This window comes from Perognathus longimembris, chromosome 12 (assembly GCF_023159225.1).
Source record: "Perognathus longimembris pacificus isolate PPM17 chromosome 12, ASM2315922v1, whole genome shotgun sequence".
Taxonomy (NCBI): Eukaryota; Metazoa; Chordata; class Mammalia; order Rodentia; family Heteromyidae; genus Perognathus; species Perognathus longimembris.
In genome coordinates, this window is record NC_063172.1 from 3,392,601 (window position 1) to 3,412,303 (window position 19,703).

At 54.9% G+C, this 19,703-nt stretch overlaps 1 protein-coding gene across 1 annotated transcript in view; it reads left to right on the forward strand.

Annotated features, from left to right (window-relative positions):
- The window catches only part of Col22a1 (collagen type XXII alpha 1 chain), a 168,489-nt gene that overhangs the window by 41,875 nt on the left and 106,911 nt on the right, over positions 1-19,703 (forward strand). The window contains exons 12-17 of the mRNA XM_048358696.1: positions 3,338-3,391; positions 4,341-4,394; positions 5,507-5,560; positions 6,319-6,363; positions 14,521-14,574; positions 15,782-15,826. Of these exons, the coding sequence (XP_048214653.1) occupies positions 3,338-3,391; positions 4,341-4,394; positions 5,507-5,560; positions 6,319-6,363; positions 14,521-14,574; positions 15,782-15,826 (306 nt within the window). The remainder of the gene's footprint in view (positions 1-3,337; positions 3,392-4,340; positions 4,395-5,506; positions 5,561-6,318; positions 6,364-14,520; positions 14,575-15,781; positions 15,827-19,703) is intronic.

The following is a 19,703-nucleotide window of genomic DNA, read 5'->3' on the forward strand; positions in this document are numbered from 1 at the left end:
CTGCCGGCCTGCTGAGATTCCTGCACGTGCTCCTTAGCTTTTGAGGAAGCCATCCTGGGCCTCGTGTGACAATGACCGTGGGCCCCGGAACCGGCAATTCTGCCTTACTCCATGGTAGAGTCAGGCTTTGGGCTCCTGTTTTCTGACAGCCAGCCTTTGTCTGTTGTCGGGATCTCTTGGGACCCCTCTCCCCACTTCTCCGGGGGAGATGCCTGAATCCTAACTATGAAAGAGCACTCGGCTTTGTCCCCCGCCTGCAGAAGGCAAAACGTGCTCTCATGGATTACGCTAAGTTGAGGAAAGGTTGCCGAAGCCTCCCCTCCCCCCGGTCCCCTCACGTGTCAGGAGCGGCGGTGGAGAGAGAGAGACATCGGGGAGACACCTCGATGGCCCATGAGTCTCACAGGATTTAACTGGGAGGGGGGAGGTTTATATAACGGTAATGGCGGGAAAGGAGGGGGACTGGCCAAAGGGCCAGTCATAGGCTAAAGACCGTGTCCGTCACGGTGATGTCACGAACTTCCTCTATGGGCGGGAACCACAACCCCCCAAGGGCCGGGCCTCCGCCATTAGACACGTGGCCAAGCAGGGAGGCAAAGCTGGGAGGCGGGGACCGCTTACTTCTCTTCCGGTTGAGGCTGGAAGGTGGGAGGGGCTCCCTCCCACACTGCCCCAGGGCTGGTTGAAGGGCAGCTTGAATCCCCAACAGTCTGTCTGGAGAAGTTCTTAAACGTGAGCCAACACCCAAATTACGTGGAGGTTTGATAAGTGGGGTCCTCAGATCCCACTACTCCCTCAGTGACTGAGTCCGTGGGTCTGCAGCAGGCTAGAGGTCCCGGCTTTCCAGCTATCCTTTGGCCAGAGGCCGTATTCTTTATCACCTCACCAGAGGGGTGAAGCTGACACCCACAACTGCTGTGATAACAAAAGACCTGAGGCTGGGTAATTTACGAACAACGGGAATTGACTGCTTACAGTTCTGGAGACTTGTAAGTCAGCCATGGAAGTGCCAGCAGAGTCGGCATCTGGTGAGGGAGTTCTGCTTCATAGACGGTTTATCATGATTGTCCTCATACTGCAGAAGGGGCATAGCCTGTTTTATAAGTGCGCTAACTCCAACTCATCATTTCTGGTGGCGCTGAGCTCAGAGCCTCACACTGTTCGGTGGGCACTTTATCGTTCAGCCCTGTTTTATAATGGTTCTCTTTGAACTAGAGTGTCACTTCCTGCCCGGGAAGGTGTGTACTGTGATCCACCTATTTCTACATCCTACAAAAGCTAGGTTGATCACTTCAGTCAAGGAAGGATCTTGCAAACTTCTTCATGCCATTTACCCCAAGTTGCAATCCTCCCTTACTTCAGCCTCCCAAGCGACTAGTACTACATTACAGACACGAACCTCTGGCACTCAGCTGAGACCTCAGTTCTTCACGCTGTTGCACAAGGGGTTAGGTTTTAGTGTGTGGGTCTTGAGGGGACACACCTTCACACCACAGCAGGGAGTTGGACTTCCTTTCTTCCTCCCTTTACCTTCTTTTACACTTGTTAATTAAAAGTTTTTGGGAGCTAGTGCCAGTGGCTCACTCCTGTAATTCTAGCTACTTAAGAGGCCGAGATCTGAGGATCACAGTTCTAAGCCAGACCAGGCAGGAAAGTCTGTGAGACTCTTACCTGAGTAATCACAGAAGAAACCAGAAATGACTCTGTGGGTCATGTGGTAGAATGCCAGCCTTGAAATAAAGAATCATAGGGACAGGCCCAAGCCAAGAGTTCAAGCCTTAGGACTGGGAAAGGAAAAAGGTTTTTGTACTTTATTGTGGATCTTTACCTATATATTCCCTTCTCATGCCTGACCTTACAATTTGGGGAGCAAAGTCTAGCCTTTCCCAAAACACTGTTTTTGACTCAGTCCATGGGCTGGGGAAATTCAGGTATTTTTGTTTGAGATAGATGATCACTGAATTTGATATGCAGTCAAGGCTGTTTTTGAACTCACGATCCTCCTACCTAAGCCTCCCAAGTGGTGGAATTACAGGTAAAGGCTACCACACTCAGCTTAGGGGCATGTTTTTCATTTTTAACAGAGGTCAGCCATCATGCAGAAACGGAGTGGACCTGTCAATTTGTAGTACGTCCTCATTACCTTAACCACAACAGAAGTCGGGAGGAGTTACTGTTCTTCCTGACCTAGAACACATTCATCTCTAACGAGGTCTCCAATCAGGTGTTTGACAACGAGTACCATGAGAGCCCACATATCCAAGTGGGTGTGGCTGGGTAGTCGCTGCCAGTCATCCAAAGCCAGGCTCCTAAGCTGTGCCCAGTTCCTGGAGCTAGATGCTAGCTGCAGGTGGAGATGAAGCTGGAGTATTCTGCTAGCCTGGCTAATGTCGTCAAGGAGTGCATGATAAGGAGAGAATTTGAATCTATGACTTGCTGACTCTCGGTATCATTGTCCGTCTACCATACCTGCTATTCACTTCGTTTCTGTGCTTCACGCCCCGAGAATAGCTCTCGAGTAAAAGAACCTCCCATTGCCTTTCCTTACAACCCGCACAGCTGTAGAAAGCATTGAAGTTCCTGTAGCTTCCACGGGGCCCTGCGGCGAGGCAGGCCCTGGTCACGTGGTCTCCATTCTCCACCCCTCAGAGTTCCTGCCCCACGGACGAGCCAGATCCAGGTAGCCACTGGCTGCTGTGAACCAACAAGACCGGAGAAGTCCCCGTTGTGAGGAAAGCTGGGTTCTGGAACCCCGCAGGAGTTCTCTTGGGCATTGTCCCTGGTTTCCCCTGGGACTCCCTTTGTCAGGCAGCCCGGGGAGCCACAGTGCCCTGCTGTCCCCACATCGATTCTGCAGGCCCATGCCCACCAGGACCTCCCTGCCTGGGCTCCTCGGCTGCAGGACTTCCCAGCCTGCAAGAGCCAGAAGACTCCCCGGCCTGAAGGACCTTGGGTACACTCTGCACTGAGAACCCCAGAGGCCTGGTTATGGGGGAAGCACCCTTTAGAACATTCCTCCCGAGGAGCCCTTATGCCTTTGTGATCCACCTGGAATGTAGGGTAGCAGGGATGTGGAGTTAATGAGTTCGGTGTCTTGCTAGCCGGAGTCCCACCCATGTGCTTTATGAAGGGGTGGTGTGCGGAACACGGGCCCTGGAGCCAGAGTTTACCAGGAGACGCTTTGGTATGTGAGACTTCAAGAGCCCTTGTGGCAAAGGAGTCCAGTCCTCTGGTTGTGCCCAGTGTCTCCACCCAGCGCTGTCTCCGTTGCCCCATTGAGAGCCTTTCCCAGCGTTGGCCTCGTCGCTAACCGGTTACTATTCTCTTTGTCTCCTAGGGTTCCCTGGGCCCGCCTGGTCCCCCCGGAAGAGACGGCAGTAAAGGCGTGAGAGTAAGTTCTGCTCACAGCCCGGGGCAGCCCTGGGCCCGAGTCTCCAGAGGAAGCCCGGGGTCCTCCAGCAGGGGGTGGCTGCCCAGTCATGGCTGGGCTGGGACTCATTTGCACCGGACATTCTGAGGACCCTGGCATTCTGTTCGGCCTCGTGGATCTCACGACGCCAGCAGCGGGCACCGTCCCTGCGTCCTGGAATCTGTCCTTTCCCCTTGGTTGATAAGCAGCGCGACGTGAGGAGTCTTGTATGTCCAGTGCCTCAGTCGGGGGAGGATTTGGGCTAAGGCCCAGTTCTTAGCCAGAGGAGTGATGGCGAGATCCGTACACTGCCCCGTGGCCTGCTTTCCTCTCGTCCCAGACTCTACGTCTCGATCCCACCTGCCCCAGGGCTCCAGGATCCCCAAGCGAGTGATCTCAAATAGTCGATCTGTCTTTTCGGGGGAAGAGAGATCTTGGGCGTTGGTCTGGCGTCCGCGCCTCTCTGTCCCTTCTCCACTCGGTATCAGGAAGGGTGGATCTCAGAGCGGAGATCCCTGCCTGGGCCTCCCGTGGGCCCACAGCTGGCTTAGGACATCTGGGAGAAGAGGAGGCTCCGCGCCCGCCTGGACTCCCTCCCTTCCGGTCCCCCTTCCCTCCCCCCCCACCCCCCCCCGTGAGGGCAGCCACCACCCAAGTTCCCCGACTCCTATGCTTTGTCCATTTTCCAAATTTAACTGTGTTGACCTCCAGCGTGAGGAGGGAGTGGGAGCTGAGACGGCTCTGTGTCTGGTGAAGATTGGCAGCCGGGGTGGCGTGGGGGGGGGGGGGGTAGGGGGGTAGGGCAGGCTCCGGGGACGGGTTCGGAGCTGCAGGGAGTGAGCGCGCGCGCTTGAGGGGGACTTCAGCGGCGTCGGTGGGACCTGCGTGTCCCGCTGTCTGTCTGTGACCGTGTGCTCGCTCTTGTGTGCAGGGGGAGCCGGGAGAGCTGGGGGAGCCGGGGCTGCCCGGAGAAGTGGGCATGCGGGTAAGTGTCCCCCGAGAAAGCCCGGCAAAGCCAGGTGCTCTGAGTGTAGACGGCGGGCTCGTGCTTCTGCCCCCTCCTCCGACGATGAACCACCCACCCCTCCCGCCCCACACACTGTTGCTCCTGTGTTCTTATAAAAACGAATCTCTGCATGGTAGTTTATCTTTTTTTTTTTTCATTTATCTCTCCCTGCTGGGGAAAGAGTCCACCCACTGCCTTGACTCGACTCCAACCACTGTGTTCCTTGATACGGGAAGCCTCGCGGTTTACACGCCTTCTTCTCTGTAGACAGATAGCCTTCAAGTTACTTTGTAATTGTCTCTTCTACTAGAATCAGTGGAGTGATAACGCATGTGTGTGTGGACACGTCTGTGTGTGGTTCTCCTTAGGCAAGGTATACTTTTTAATTACAGTTAGATTACAAAAATTAGGATATCCCTGAGCTGAGAAAAAATGCACATCTTTATTTTAGCAGGTATTCTTTTTTCAGTCCTGGGCTTGAACTCAAGGCCTGGGCGCCATCCCTGAGCTTTTGTGCTCAAGCTAGTGCGCTACCACTTGAGTTTCCTGCCAGAGCTGGCTTCAAGCTGTGATCGTCAGATCTCAGCCCCCCAAAAGTACCTAGGGCTACAGGCGTGAGGCACTGGTGCCTGGGTTTGGTGGGTTGGTGACAGACTGTGTTCACGTTAGTCGGTTACTGCTTTGGGAGTTTGTGGTATGCTGGTGGCTGACTCTGCTGGACTCTGTCAGGACCCGTGGCAGCTTAAGACCTGACGGGGGTAGGGATCAGAACTCAGTGTTAGACTGTGTCCAGGCCTGGTCATGGGAAGGCCCGGGGACACGGGACACGTGGAAATGATCACGGCTGCGCTGAGGGCCGTCACAGGCCCGAGACACACACTCGGCTGTTCCTTCCCGTCCAGCACTCCCGGGTGTGATTGCAACTTCCTGCCAGGCGGAAGCTCGGAAGCAGAGGAGAGGGTGGACGGTCTACCTGGGAGGCCTTGTTCAGGTGGCCTGAGCGCGGAGACGGAGGAGATACAGCGGGTGTTTTCCCGTCCACCATGGCACTTGCCTGAGCAGCTCTTGTCTTTTCTTTCCACCCCTTGCAGGGGCCCCAAGGACCACCTGGGCTTCCGGGGCCTCCCGGGCACCTTGGAGCTCCCGTAAGTAAAGGCGTGTATCTGGGAGTGGGGGGGTGGGGGGGGAGGGCGGGGGGGGGGACTTGTGTTCCGTTCTGCAGGAATCTGTTCCTAGTTTGATCCTCATCATGCCTGCTGTTTGATACATGTGGGGGGCGATTGAAACCGTGGGTCTCTCTCTCCGTAGACTAGAAATTCTTAAATGCGGTGGTACCCAGGGTTTACATCTACATTCCTGGATTTACATTTGCTAGATAACGGAACTGGGCAGAGCCCAGGAGTGTGCGACAGTTGGCCTCGAGAGGCCATTTGTGCCCGCCCTCTGGGGGGGAGGAGGCATCCTCTGGATTTTAGCCCATAAGATCAGTGCCAGACCCAATAGACACAGAGTACCCGATGCACGAAAGGGCAACGGATGAAGGACCCATGGGCTATGATGGGCGCACTGCTTTCTGGGTATTAACCCCAGGCCCGATTCTCATTAAGAAATAGTTGAGATCCAAGAATCTGTGTGAATAACCGTTCGTCCGTGGTTCTTGAGGACCTGGGTAATTCAGGCCAGGAGGGCCGTTCCACAAGCTCCCACGAAGAGACCTCCAGGGCCCAGGCGGGGGGAGGAACGCAGGCGTCTGGGAGGTGTTGGCGAGGCGACCGGGAGATGGTGTCTCCGTCGTGCTCTTGTGCACCCGGACTGGACCCTGCCGGGCGGCTTGCACACCTAGCCCTTGGGAAACGCGTGTAGGCCACTCTGGGATGTGTGTCACCGACTGTCTCCTCCCCAGGGCCTCCAGGGAGAACGAGGAGAAAGGGGAACGCGAGGAGAAAAGGTATTTACAATCTTCCCCTGCTGATGCGGACCACTTCCTGTGGGGGGGGGAGGTGTATCACACACATGTGTGTGTGTGTGTGTGTGTGTCCATGTCTGTGCAGACACATAAACAGAGCTGTACCAGAGGCTGGGGTCTCGTTTCCATCCAGGCAGAGTGCAGCAGGTATGGACAGAGCCATGGAGCAAGGATTCCCAGATCCTGTCCCCCCACGCACGTGAATACCCCTTGCGAGGGCCCAGACGCCTCCCCGGGCACCAACCATTCTGTCTTCCTGTGGGATGTTTCTCCAGTTTTCTAAGGAATTTCTTTTTTTTTTTTTGGTCTCTGAGTCTGTCTTGGCATAGTAAAGATGAGGCAGCCGGAGCTGCCGTCGGCAGCTGCGCGGCAGGACTTTCTCCTATGTTCCTAGCTTCTTTTCGCACAGCCACGCGCAACACACCGGATCCCGTGGCTTCCGTGTCCTGTGGGTGGCCCCGCGCCCCGTATTTCCTCCTGACTGCCGTACCGCGTTGAGAACTTAACGTTAAATAGCTCTACGGTGTGTTCCCCACCGGTGAACATGTGCTCATTCCCCGGGGTATTGATCCTTTAGGGTCGTTTCCAGGTTGTTCGCTATTAAAAAAATAACGCGTTGGTGGACATTTTTAGGCGCGTAGCATTACTTAGTTGTTTTTTCAAAGTTAGGTCCATTTCCTTAGACCGCCTTCCCAGAAGCAAAATTAGCAGTCAGAGGAAACGAAGCTGCTCTGGACCGCGAGGCGCCTGGCCCGAGTCGCTTGCCCCACGGTAATGAAGCGGAGCCTGGGTCCTCAGGGGCTGCGTCGTTCGGCTCTTTGGAGCGAGGGTTTCTGCACCTCTGCTCCGCAGTCCGACCTCCCTCCGGTGGGCCTCTGACCCTTTCCTCTCCTATCACGGGGACTTGAAGGCAGCCGCTGGGCTGAGGACTCAGCGCGCAGCAAGATGGGTTGAAATGCACCTCGGGTGCTCAGGGATCTGACCTGCACCCCTCGGCAAAGGCTGAAACGTTCTGACCCAGCTCGGCGCGAGGCACCGAGGCCTTATCCCAGGGCGAGGCTGTGGCGGCAGAGGGGAGTTGGAACTCCATGTGCAGCACACGCTTTGAGCTCGGCCGCTCGAGGCTCCGGTGTGTGGGACTCAGGTAGCGGCCATTGCTTGAGGAAACGGTCAGGGGAACAGGCTCAACCCCTCGCTGGGAGTCTGGTCAAGCAGCTGTGCGTCCAGGCTCCCGCTGGTACCCTCGGAGGGCCAGTTACAGGCTGCCTTCGGGGAGGACTCAGGGACCGATCTTTGTGGGGTGATCCCAAGAACTTAGTAGGCAAAGTCAATGCGGCAGGTGGCTGCAGGCAGCAGTGCGCGTGTAGACAGACCCTCGGGACGCAGATGGCCATACGTCATTCGCATTTGATAACGCAGCGAATGGGTACGAGGTGACTTAACACAATCACCTGCCCTGCCGGATGCCCGTGGCTCACGCCTGCAATCCTAGCTACCGAGGTTGCCGAAATCTGAGGATCGCCATGTGAAGCCAGGCGGGGCAGGGAAGTCGGTGAGATGCCTATCTCCAGTTAACCACCAGACAAGCAGACGTGGCCTTGTGGCTCAAATGGTAGCGCTAGCCTTGAATGGAAACACTCTGGGACAGCACCCCGGCCCTGAGTTCAAGCCTGATGACTGACATCAACAATAATTTAAAAAAAAAAGTCGCCTCTATGGAAACCAGATCTTCTATAAGAAAGGCCATGGGGACATGGCAGGGGTGTCAACCCACACAGAGGCGGAGCTGGCTGTGTCCAAACGGGAGATAGCTTCATGGGGAGGGGGGGCATACAATGCCCCTAGAACTTCGACTAGGTCCGGTCACAATGTGGGGTCTTGAGGATCAGAACCACGGGAGCCCTGATCGGCCTAGGGTGGCAGCTCCGCAGAGATACCAAGACTGTGGCTTCTCCGCTTCCGTGTGACCTGGGCCGGGTCGATTTCAAACCGAAGGGCATCCATGTTTCAGGAGACATCTAATCACTCTGCAATGAGAGCCGTTACTTCCACAACGGTGTGTTGAATCAGTAGCCCTTCCACGAGGTGCTGGAAACATCTCTGGCGTCTTGTCCTGTGACTTCTATCTGATCAAGAAATGTGGGCTTTCCCTGAAAACCCCAGGTTAGAAAGGACTGGACAGAAACCTGCAGTGTTCTTATTGTACACTTGGGGAAACTGAGCCCAGGGGCGGCAGTGTGTGTGTGCCATCTAGTGCCGTGAGGCTGTGATGAGAAATGCAAATGGCAGAACTTCCTGTTCCTGATCTGGCCTTTCCCCTGTGAGACAGGAAGCCTGCAGTGCCACCAGAATGCAGTGACAGGCAGGTCCCCCCGGGGCGTCTCTGTGCAGAAACTGCCTTGTGGGGAAGCTCACAAAATGCAAGGCCACCTCTGGCCAGGGTCCAGCATCCCGAGCCCCTCGAGCCTGCACAGAAGGCATCAATGTGATGAGACACCGGGGCTGTGCACAGGGATTCTGTCGCTCTGGGCTGCACAAGCAGTGTGACCTTCACACATTCTCCCTCCGAGGCTCAGATCTCCTCAGTGTGGAGAATAGGTGTGTCCTGCGAAGGCCAATGTAGGGCTAACCTAAGTTGCCTCCATTGTTAAAGCTTAGATGTGGGGGAAATTCTGCCTCTGCTCTGTGCCTCCTTCATAGCCCCGGGGTCAGCCGAGCAAAGACCCTGGGCCCCTGGATACCGTAGGCCCCTTCCCGGCTCTTACCTTTCTCCAGTGGGTGTTTAGGATGCTTTATTTCTTCAGGAGCCTCTCTGATTCCATACATCAGCGAGAGGGAAGTTACCATCGTGCTGTGGGGTAGGTCCTTCCAGCTGTAGGCGCTCAGCTAGGCAGGGTCGGGACGGTGTCCCAGGGACAGAGCGAGCCAAGGCCCATCTGTCGCTATGGCCGCAGGACATCCCACACGGGATGTTCTCTAGAACAGACCGGAGGCTGCCCTCGCTTCTGGGCTTTTCCGAGTGTCTGCGTGGAGGCAGCAGGGCGCCTGCAGGCTCCGTAGCCATGAGGAAGTCTTGGGGCCGAGGGGCAGGGAGGCTTTGGGGGCTGTGAGGGAGCTGCCGGGCTCCAGATGGTTGGCAAACAGATGTTAACCTAAGCGAGGCCTAGACTAGAAGAGCCTGCTCACCCGCGGGGTCAAAAGCCTGGCCTTCCGGCCTTCCTGGGGTGCCTCTGTGAGCTCGGGGACCTTAGACCAGGTCTTAACTCCCTCGCCCCCTGCGTCTTTATTGAACCTCTGGGGATCATCAGGCCTCACATAGGAGGGGACTCTGGGGGTGTTGGACCCCGTGACTAGAGGGCTCGACGCCGGGGGATGCTTCCCAGATGCAGACGCATTGGTGCTGGGAAGGAACTGAGGCAGCCGCCCCCTGTCCTTTCTGTTTCCACCCCCCCCCCAACCCTGCTTATAAGACACTGTCCGTGCCAGGAGCGGCGGCACATGACTATAATCCCAGCTGTGTGGGAGGCAGAGGCGGGAGGATCGGGAATCGGAGGACAGCCTGGGCAGTTAGCAAGACCTGAGCTCAAAAAGGAAATGTAGACAAAAGGCTGGGTTGGTGGCACAGCTGACATGGTAGAGTTCTTTCCTGGGATCTTGTCGGAGACCCTGGATTCAGTCATCCCTCACACAGACAGACAGATCTCATACACAGACAGACAGACAGACCTCATACACACACTGCCCTGAGCCTCCACCTCACTGAGACTTGCTTCCGTGGGTGGGCCGTGCTCGCTACTGGGTGTCTGCGACCAGCCTGTTGGCTGAGTGCTTGGAGGCACAGTTTTCATCCGGTCAGTGTTTATGAGGCAGCCACTCAGCAGCGTGAAATTCGGGTGCCACGAGCACCCTGGCGGACTCATCCTGCGTGTGTGTGGGTTGGGCGGTGGCTGTCTCCACTTGGAACTTCCTCGAGAATGGCCGTCATTGCCTAGGAGGTAGCTAGAGTGTGGTGGGCAGCCCAGCTGTCCCAGATCCTAGAACTTCCCATCTTCACCCTCCCCAGGTCTCAGTCCCCAGGGTGGGGGTCCCCAGGCCCTTGCTGGGCAAGGATGGTATGGTGGCCGGGAGGGGTGGGCTTCATCTTCATACCCTGAGGCCCCGTCATGTGATCTGACTATAGCAGGGGTGGTGTGCACTTCTGGAGGGAGTCACTGAGGCCTCCCTGGGGGTGACCGGCACCGTGTGCCTCCTGTCCGCTCCATATACCGTAGACGCTTCATTGCTTGCCAGGCTCTACGGGCGTCTTGAGCCACGCCCTGCTCTTGTTTTGATGGTACTGGGATGGATTGTTTTGATGGTACTCGGTGCAGTGCCTTGCACTTGCCAGGCAGTCATTCTTACCACCCGAGCCTCGCCTTAGCCCCCGCTTGCACCAGAGGGTTGGTTTCTTGTTATTATTTTTAGGTGGGGGTCTCGTTGTTTCGTGTCTGTGGCGGCTTGGGTGGTGCTTGTCTGTCTTGTGCTTCTTCGTGTTGCATGGGATAACAGGGAGGGGCCGCCGCTCCCGGTCGTTGCTTAGGATGGAGTCTCTCTAACTTCTGTTTGCCCGGGCCAGCCTCCAGCTCCGGTCTCCTGATCCCTGCCTCACAAGTAATGCTAATGACAGGTTTGAGCCCCCATACTCCGCCACATCCTGGTCTTCAAAGGTCCTATCTATGAAGTACGTATCTGTCATCCATTGTGAGGGAGGAGCAGAGCGAAGCAGGAGAAGGGTGAAGGGGCTGCTGTGTCTGGGGGGTGTCTCTGAGGAAGGGCAGGCCCCGGCGGGTAGTGTTCTATTCGAATCAGAAGCTTCCCTGCATGTATTCTTACCAGCAGGAAACAAAGGAAAGATGAACAAAATGCAACTCACAGTCCCTAAGCAACAAGCAGAGCTTATGGCGCAGAAGTGCTGGTTGGAGCTCAGACAACAGCAGCAGAGGAATAGAACCCACGCCTGTCCATCTTCCTAACGTCCCTTCCGGTGTGATGACCCTGATACGCCCGGGCAGAACTGGCCATGGGAGGGGCACCTTCTAGAAAGAGGCTCTGTGGGCCACACCTGCGGCAGGCGAGGGGAGGAGGGGCTCCGGGGGGGGACAGGGGCAGCCAAGGCTGGTGGGATGAATCTGCCCTCTGCTGTCAGCCATCTGGAACTGCAGCCAGCAGCCAGCACCCTCCCAGCAGGGTATTGTGGGCTTTGCATTCAGGACTGAGACAGGGTATTCAGAGGCAGCAAGCCACTGCTTGGATGGCCCAGATGGTGTCAGATCTTAGAGTCGTGTGTGCTTGGCCTTTCAAAAGTTAATCAGAGCTGGAGCGTCCTAGAAGAATAGTTTGTAAGCATGCCTTCCTAATGCCCATGTCTGTCTACTGGGCAGGACCAGGCCGGTCATCTGTGATTGTGGGTTGTAAAGCTAAGTTTGTCAAATGGGGGATAGTTTAAAATCCCAACAATCTGCATCTGCTGAAAGCCCTAACTGGCAGTGATTTTTAAGCTGGTATATCTGTTCAGGAAAGGAAACATGTGGATCTGACCGATATCTGTCCTTATTGAGACCTGTCCAAGACCTGCAAAGGTAATATAGGCATTGTTCGGTCATCAGAGATCAGTTTCCCCAGCTAGTCAGGAAAATGCTTTTGCAAACCAGAGTGTTAAAAGGCTACACTGCTGTAGCCCAAGAAGTCTGCATAGTTGTTAAAAGTTAAATGTTAAGTGTAATCTCCAGCTTGGAGCAAACCTCCTAATGGACCTCTAATCCTGCAGCCCCTTGGTAAAGTAGAGTAAGGTTATAGGTTCCTGGCTAGGTAAGGCCAACACTCCTGAGTCAGCCTGAAGAAGTTTCAGAAGATGGATGATCTTTGCCCCTCAGCCCCCCTTTAGGATCAAGGGACCAGAAAGCTGTCTTGAAATTCAGTGGGGCACCAGCCTGTAAAAGCCAGTGTACTTAAAAGGCGGCCAGGAAAATATGAGGAGACTTCACGCAAGTCAGGCCTAGGTTAAGTTTCTTAAGCAGTCTTTGCAGAAAGTTGCAGGCAACCCAGCAGAAGGTGTGCCGGTTACCTAGGTAACGGGATGGAGATTTATACAGGTGAGCACACCTACGGCTGTCCTGGGGTGGACCTCACAGGTAACCAGGTTCTTCCTGGGTGCAAGCTTCAGCGCAGCAATCCCATGGGACTGGCTCTGGTCTCATCCTGGCTCTCCCCAGCAGCCTGTGGGTGGAGTCACTTTACAGTCCAGACAAGCTTAAGGTCTCCAAAAAGAGAAATCAGTGATTTGATTTTTTTTTTTTTTTTTTTTTTTGGCCTGTCCTGGGGCTTGGACTCAGGGCCTGAGCACTGTCCCTGGCTTCTTCTTGCTCAAGGCTAGCACTCTGCCACTTGAGCCACAGCGCCACTTCTGGCCGTTTTCTGTATATGTGGTGCTGGGGAATCGAACCTAGGGCCTCATGTATACGAGGCAAGCACTCTTGCCACTAGGCCATATCCCCAGCCCCAGTGATTTGATTTTTATGTACAAGAAAAAAAGGTGGGGGGATGTAATATGGAGGTCAGATCTGGCCAGCGCCATCGCTGGCTGTGGAGGGGTGCCAGATTGACTCCATCTCAGTTAAAGAGAGCGAGCAGAAGCCGACTCCATCTTCACTAAGCTCCCCCCTGCCCCTGAGCCTCAGGGTTGGGAGTGTGCCCTGTCTGCTCAGAACCCCGGGAAGCTCCCCTTCCCTGTGATAAGAGCGTGTAAACGGCTTGGCCACCTGAGGCGTGGAAGGTTCAAGGAACGTTCAAGGTGAAACCTGTGCCCTCCCGTGAGTAGGCGTAGCCACCTGCGTCACGTGAGCCCCGCCGAATCCATGCGCCAGTTCTAACTAGAATGAATACCTTTCCCCTTTGGGAGCTGTCTGATGGCAGGCAGTGTCCAACCAATCTCCAAGGCTTGGCGTCCTGTAGAAAGCAGGAGAACAGTTGAGTGGTTGCAGCATATCTTGCATGAGCCACTGCTCACATCATTACTCGTAGAAAGGGGGACTGACGCCTCTTCATTTGCATAAACACATATCTCCCCCTTGATAAAAAAAAGTGTGGGTACCAAAGAGCTTTGGTACTACAGCTGCTTTTGCCTCATGGTTTATAAGGGATTTGAACCTGGGGACTGTGGTATCTGTCAGGGTGACTAACTAGCAGAGGGCAGAATCAGGATTAGAAATCAGGGCTCCCGCCTCCCCTCCCCCGTAGCTCCCTCCAGTCAGCCCCAACCCCCCAGCCCTTTCCAACTGGCTTCTCTTTCCTTCACTTCACACCTTTGCTCTTCATTTTGCTTGAGCCGGTACGTAGCTGGGACAAGGCGGCACCGCCTGCCGTAGGAGGAATTTCAGATGTGTCATCTCTGATGTAGTCCTAAGTGTCTTTTGAGTAAGACTTACCATTCCCATGAAGCAGAGCGATAGATAGAACATTCCTGGAAAGGCAGCCGGGCTTGCTCCCGGTCCCGTGTGAGTTGGAGATTCCACGGCAGCGGGGAGGGGCTGCGGGCCGATGGGCGGATGGGTTCTGACGGCTTGCTGGTAGTCAGCGATCAATGCGCAGTTCTCTTCCAGACACTGCGCACACGGGCAGTGTTCTCGTTTGCCAGATGAATGGACGCTGCGTAAGAGATGCTTGCTGTCTTACCACTTGTGGGGCAGACATCACACATCTATCACTTTGGCCGCTACACCTACACCGAGCCACGTGACAAGGAGGGCCTCACAGCTGCTAGGAAGCTGTTTCTGCATCATAGATTTTGAAAGAGATAAATATCTAAGACTCTTTGATCTTTTACCTCGGGTACTTGACACCCCCCCTCCCAACCAACACACACACACACACACACACACACACACACACACTTTAGAGTCGTACATGCAAAGTGAATGCACTTGGCTACCTGGGTCCAATGGTGTTTGGGGGACAGAGAAGTGGAGCGTGCAGACACTCAGCCTTGCCGCTTCTTACGCCAGTGTTGGGGGTGGGGGCGGGGGAGGGGTGAGGGGTCCAATCAGTGTCTGTCTGGAGATGATTTGCCCACGATTCATTTCTTCATTTCCTCCCTCCTGCCAGGGGGAACGAGGCTTGGATGGATTCCCCGGGAAGCCCGGGGAGACGGGCGAGCAGGTAGGTGGTGCATGACCTGCTGGGCCGGGTTTCTCAAGGAACAGGATTGCCTGCACCCCGACATCAGGCTCTGCGGTGGGTCTGGGCCCTCTGCTGCCCCCTCGCTCAGGCTCAGCCAGAGGCCGCAGGAGGCTTAGCGATCAGACCCCCGCCGTGCGGCTGCTTTCCAAGCCGGAGGGAGCGCAGCGCGGACACGAAGTTAAACGCACCGTTGGTGAAGGGGTGCGACGCGGCGTCGCCAAGACCAGGGGTGCTGTGCGGAGGTCAAAGGGCTGTACGTAGGTACAGGGGTCAAAGTCACAGTCTGGTCCGTAGAGTCAGGAGGTGGAGACACAGAAAGAGCCTAAGTGCTCGGTGGTAGGAATCCGCGGAAAGCCTGCCTCGGTGGAGGAGAAGGCCACGCGGCGTGGACGTGGGTGAAGGAACGTTCCGCACGCCGCCGCAGGCCGTCCGTGAGACGCGAGGCTCGGTCGGGAAGAAGTACGGGGACGTGGGCGGAAATGGACGGCATCTGGGGGGAAGAGGGAGCCCCGGGAGCTCCTTCCGTCGACCCCCGTGTCCCAAGACGCTCCTGCGTGACCTCCCTGTGCAGTGGGGGTCCCGGGCTTGCCCGCCTGCCCCCCGGGACCCTCTCGTTTCCCCGAGGAGCCTGACGCGGGGACAGCCCAGCGTGGGCCCTGGGTCTCCTCCGTCCCTCCTACGGGAGGAGCACTGCCTTCCCGCCAGTGACGTGCGTGTGTGTGTGTGTGTGTGTGTGTGTGTGTAACATTGTGTGGGGACACTGCAGAGGAGTGTGCCTGTGTCAGCTCTCAGCTCCCCGGTGACGGTAGACCGTCCTGGCCAGAGTCCTGACCCCGAGGCCCAGCAGTCCCCAGATCTCTCCAGGGTTTCCACTGGGCTCCAGCGCTGCCTCGGGCCTGGGCGGATCTGGGAGATTGGCTTCTTTCATCTCTCCCTGGGGTTCGGATGTGGCCCTCACACCCCAACCCAAGAGGGAATGCCAGCGTGATTTGGAAAAGGGGAAGCCTGGAGAGGCAGCATTTAAGTCAGCTCAGGAAGAACTGCCTTGCAGGAAGCTGGTTCTTTGGGGGACATTTTGGGCTTCTGTGGAAAACCCAACCACAGCTACTGGAGCTGTCGGTGCTGAGCGCGTCCTTGTCCAGGCCCTGAGCCCCTGTCACCCTCTGCCTTTGCTTCCTTCCTGCAGGGAAGACCCGGACCTCCCGGTGTGCCAGGGCCTCCAGGGGAGAAGGTAAGCAGAGGGTGGGGTTGCGGCCCTGTGTGTCCCCACAAGCCAGGGTCCAGGGAAAGGACCTCGATGGGAGTTCTGACACAGGGAAAACACCAACAAGATGAGCTGGCTGCCGAGAAGTCAGCTAGCATGACATTTCTGGCTATTCTATTTCAGTTGTTTCCCTGCCTTTAAGAATAAAGACAGGGGCTGGGAATGTGGCTTAGCGGTAGAGTGCTTGCCTAGCATGCACGAAGCCCTGGGTTCGATTCCTCAGCACCATATAGGCAGAAAAAGGCCAGAAGTGGCGCTGTGGCTCAAGAGGTAGAGTGCTAGCCTTGAGCAAAAGAAAGCCAGGGACAGTGCTCAGGCCCTGAGTCTCAAGCCCTAGGATTGGCAATAATAATAATAATAACCTTAAGAATAAAGTCAGGACAAGCCCCCCACCCCCAAAGACAGTATTATGTAATTTCATGATATAGTAAAGCCTTTTCCTACTTCAAATAGTTTTGGACAATTTAAGGCTAGGAGAAGTACAACAGCCAAACTTACAAACTCTCCGCCCCCCCCTTTCCTCTTCTCCCATTTCTTTCTTTCTCTCCTATAAAATATTACACTTTTTTTTTTTTATAATCAGCATGGGAGTTTTGGAAATGCCCTAGATTTTCCTAAACTGAGTGAAAGCTCCAGGCTCTCGTCCTGGTTATCCATTTCAGAACCCCCTCCCACGAGGCTCAACGGAACACGTTTGTTGCTTAGAGTCTCTGTATCTCAAACGAAATAACTGCATGGAAGAGTCTTTGCCAATTGGGAAGTGCTCATGGAGATGTGCGTGGCAATAATGGCTTGGCGATGCTCCACGCTTTCGGGGTGAGGCAGAGGGAAAAGGAGAGGTGTCTTGGTGTTTTGGAGCGTGGCAGGAGGGATGAAGAGACCCAGTTTGTGTGTGAGGCGGAGAGGAGGCGTTGGTTCTGAGTGGATGCGGCCCTGAGCCCGAGGACGGGAGGGGGGACGGGCTGTGGAGGGTGGCATCAGAGCAGTTCCCCCCCCACCCCCGGGTCCAGCGGAGGTCACGGGGGGACGGTCCGGTTCTACATAGGCGCCCACAGTGGAAGGGAAGGTGTTGCTGACTGTTTACAGCGGCAGAGAAGGTGTGCACTGTGCATTCTACAGAAGTCGTGAAGCACGGCCCAGGCCGGGCAAACCTCCACCGAGGACGGGCGGAGGGCTGGAAGAGGTCGGCATTTTCCCACCGGCTCACTGGGGCTTCCTCCCTTCACTCCCAGCGGAGATAGTTACGCTCTCACTCGAGGGGTTTGAGAGTTGAGGTTTGCATTGCTGGCACGCCTGGGGTCAGGATTTTAATACATTGCTGTGGTTTCTTGACAGGGGATGTTAAGTCCTGAAGTACATTCATGTCAAGCCAGTGAAAAGGGCAGGTGCCTGAACTTGCCACGTAGGTGGTAACTCTGTTTGCTGCTGGTGTGTGTGTGTGTGTGTGTGTGTGTAACAAGGAGGAGGAGGGGGAAGGAGGAGGAGGATCATCTCTAGTCTTCCTGTGTGTGTAGGATTGGTGTGGGCCCTGACACTGGGAGACGCACTGAATTATGCTCATTGCAGTGCGCTCGGCAGCGGTGAAAGGACAGGTGAAGGAGCCTCACCTTATTTGAAAAATTCATTGAGATAATCAAGGAAGCAGTGAGGCGCAGGTGGCTTTCTGCCTCTCATCTCATTCCGAGAGAGCAAACCTGGGATTTTACAGCATCTTTAATATCACGCGACCTTTCAGCAAGCCACGGGGACCGTAGAGGTTGTCTTCTGAACATCCAGAGACCCCGTCAAATGTCGGTGCCTTGCCCCTGACTCCAGGGCTGATTGGATTCTAGATGAAGGTCTCCGGCTCAGAGTACCCATCCAAAGCTGTGCTGCCAATCTTACTGAACTCTTCATTAGGCATGAACCTTTGTGTGTGTGTGTGTGTGTGTGTGTGTGTGTGTGTGTGTGTGTGTACTGGACCTTGAACTCAGGGCCTGGGCTCTGTCCCTGAGCCTTCTTGCTCAAAGCTAGTGCTCTACCTCTGGGTTGTTGGTTTTTTTTTAGTGATTATTTGGAGGTAAAAGTCGCATAGATTTTTCTTCTTGGGCTGGCTTTGAACTGTGAGCCTCAGATCCCAGCCTCCCGAGAAGCGAGGATCATTGGTGTGAGCCTCCACAGCCCAGTGGGAATGAAGTCTTTATGCCACATTAGGAATTTTACTAGCTCAACTCCATGGTTGTATCAGTCTTCCATTTCTATGTAACCCAAGATCCCAAACCTTAGTAACTTGACGCAGCAATTGTAATCTCACAGCCTTTCAGAGGACAGGACTCTAGGAAGACATGGCTGGATGGTCTGGACGTGGGGACCCCTGAGGCTGCTCAGTCCACAGATCTCCCTGGGCCAGAGAGTCTGCTCCCCACTTGCTTCTGTGCTCAGCAGCAGCTGTTTCCCCCCATGGTGGTCAGCCGGAAGTCGATGCCTTACACGGCTTCCCCACCAGGCTGCTGGTGATGGAAATCACTCCACTGAGCACCCAGCCAGGGAGTAGACAAATGCTGGGCTGGTGGGCACAGCCGTGTTCACGACATAGTAGTGGAAACCTGCAGGGAAAGTCTGCAGTGTGGATGGAAGCTGGGAACAGGTGTCCATGAGTCCATGAACCAGAAAGCAAGTGTTTCTAGAGAAAGACTTTTTACTCTCTTGCATTCCAATTTCTTTTGTTTATTTTAACCTTGATCCAATTGCTAATCATCTCTGTGCCTCAGAGCCCTTGAATCTTACATAGGAAATTCACATCATAGAGAAAAGAATGGACTCATACCTAACTGCTTGGAGAAACTTACCAAGCAACTCTAAGTTCTGTGCACACAGTGGCTCTGCAGAAATGCCAGGATTTTATCTTTCCTTAGCCATCATTTGATGTGTCCCAATATTTGAGCTCCTATGTTGAGCTTCAAGTGATTACAACATGTATCTAGTGCCTTTACTGGTATCATTGAAAACTCACTTTTATTAGTAACAATGGCAAATACAATATTAAAACCCTAAGGAGTGAACGTGTTAGTGATACAATGTGTCAGTAAAAAGTGGTGAGCTCTTTCACCAGGTCTCAGCAAGCAGGTTTTTACCAAGTATGAATGTGGCTTGTGGAAGGTGGGAGGAGGCAGGTGCTCAGAGGGGAATGCAGACCCCCTCGAGCCAGGGTCTGGGTGTGTGAGACTGCCATCCGTCCACATCACGGAAGTGCCTGGTCCTGTATAGGATGCCTTACAATGCATAGTGGGCATGCACGTGTGTGAGCACACGTGTTTTCACATGTGTGGGCAGTGGTAACCAAGAGCAAGAAAGCCTGGATAAACCGTATCTGTGAGGCAGAACTCAACAATCACATAGGAAAGACCGTAGAAGGAGGTACGTAAGGAAACATGGCACCCGGATGCTTTTGACATAGCAAGACGGGCAGTAGAGATTGTTAGGGCTCCTCTTGGTGCTCTACGAAAGGAGGTGAGTTTTCCGTGCGTGGGGCGGGCGTGGGAGACGGTAGGCTTAGGAAGGTGAGGAATGCTTGTATAGGTTTGGTGTCAGAGACGGGGTCTGGGAGATGGGACTCGTCCATCTGACATTGCGGAATGCAGAGCAGGACAGTAGACATGCCCCCGGCCACTTGTGTTTTATTTTTATTTTTACCAGAAGAGATGTTCAAGCCATAGCCTTGGTGGCCCTGGGGGCCTGTATGTCGTGGGATGGCAGTGAGATACATAGCTTTCCTATAGCATAGCAAGTAAGATGGATGGAAGCCATTGCAGTCCTTTCCTTAGCTATTTCCTAAGTCTTAGTTGCATGCTGGCTATATATATTG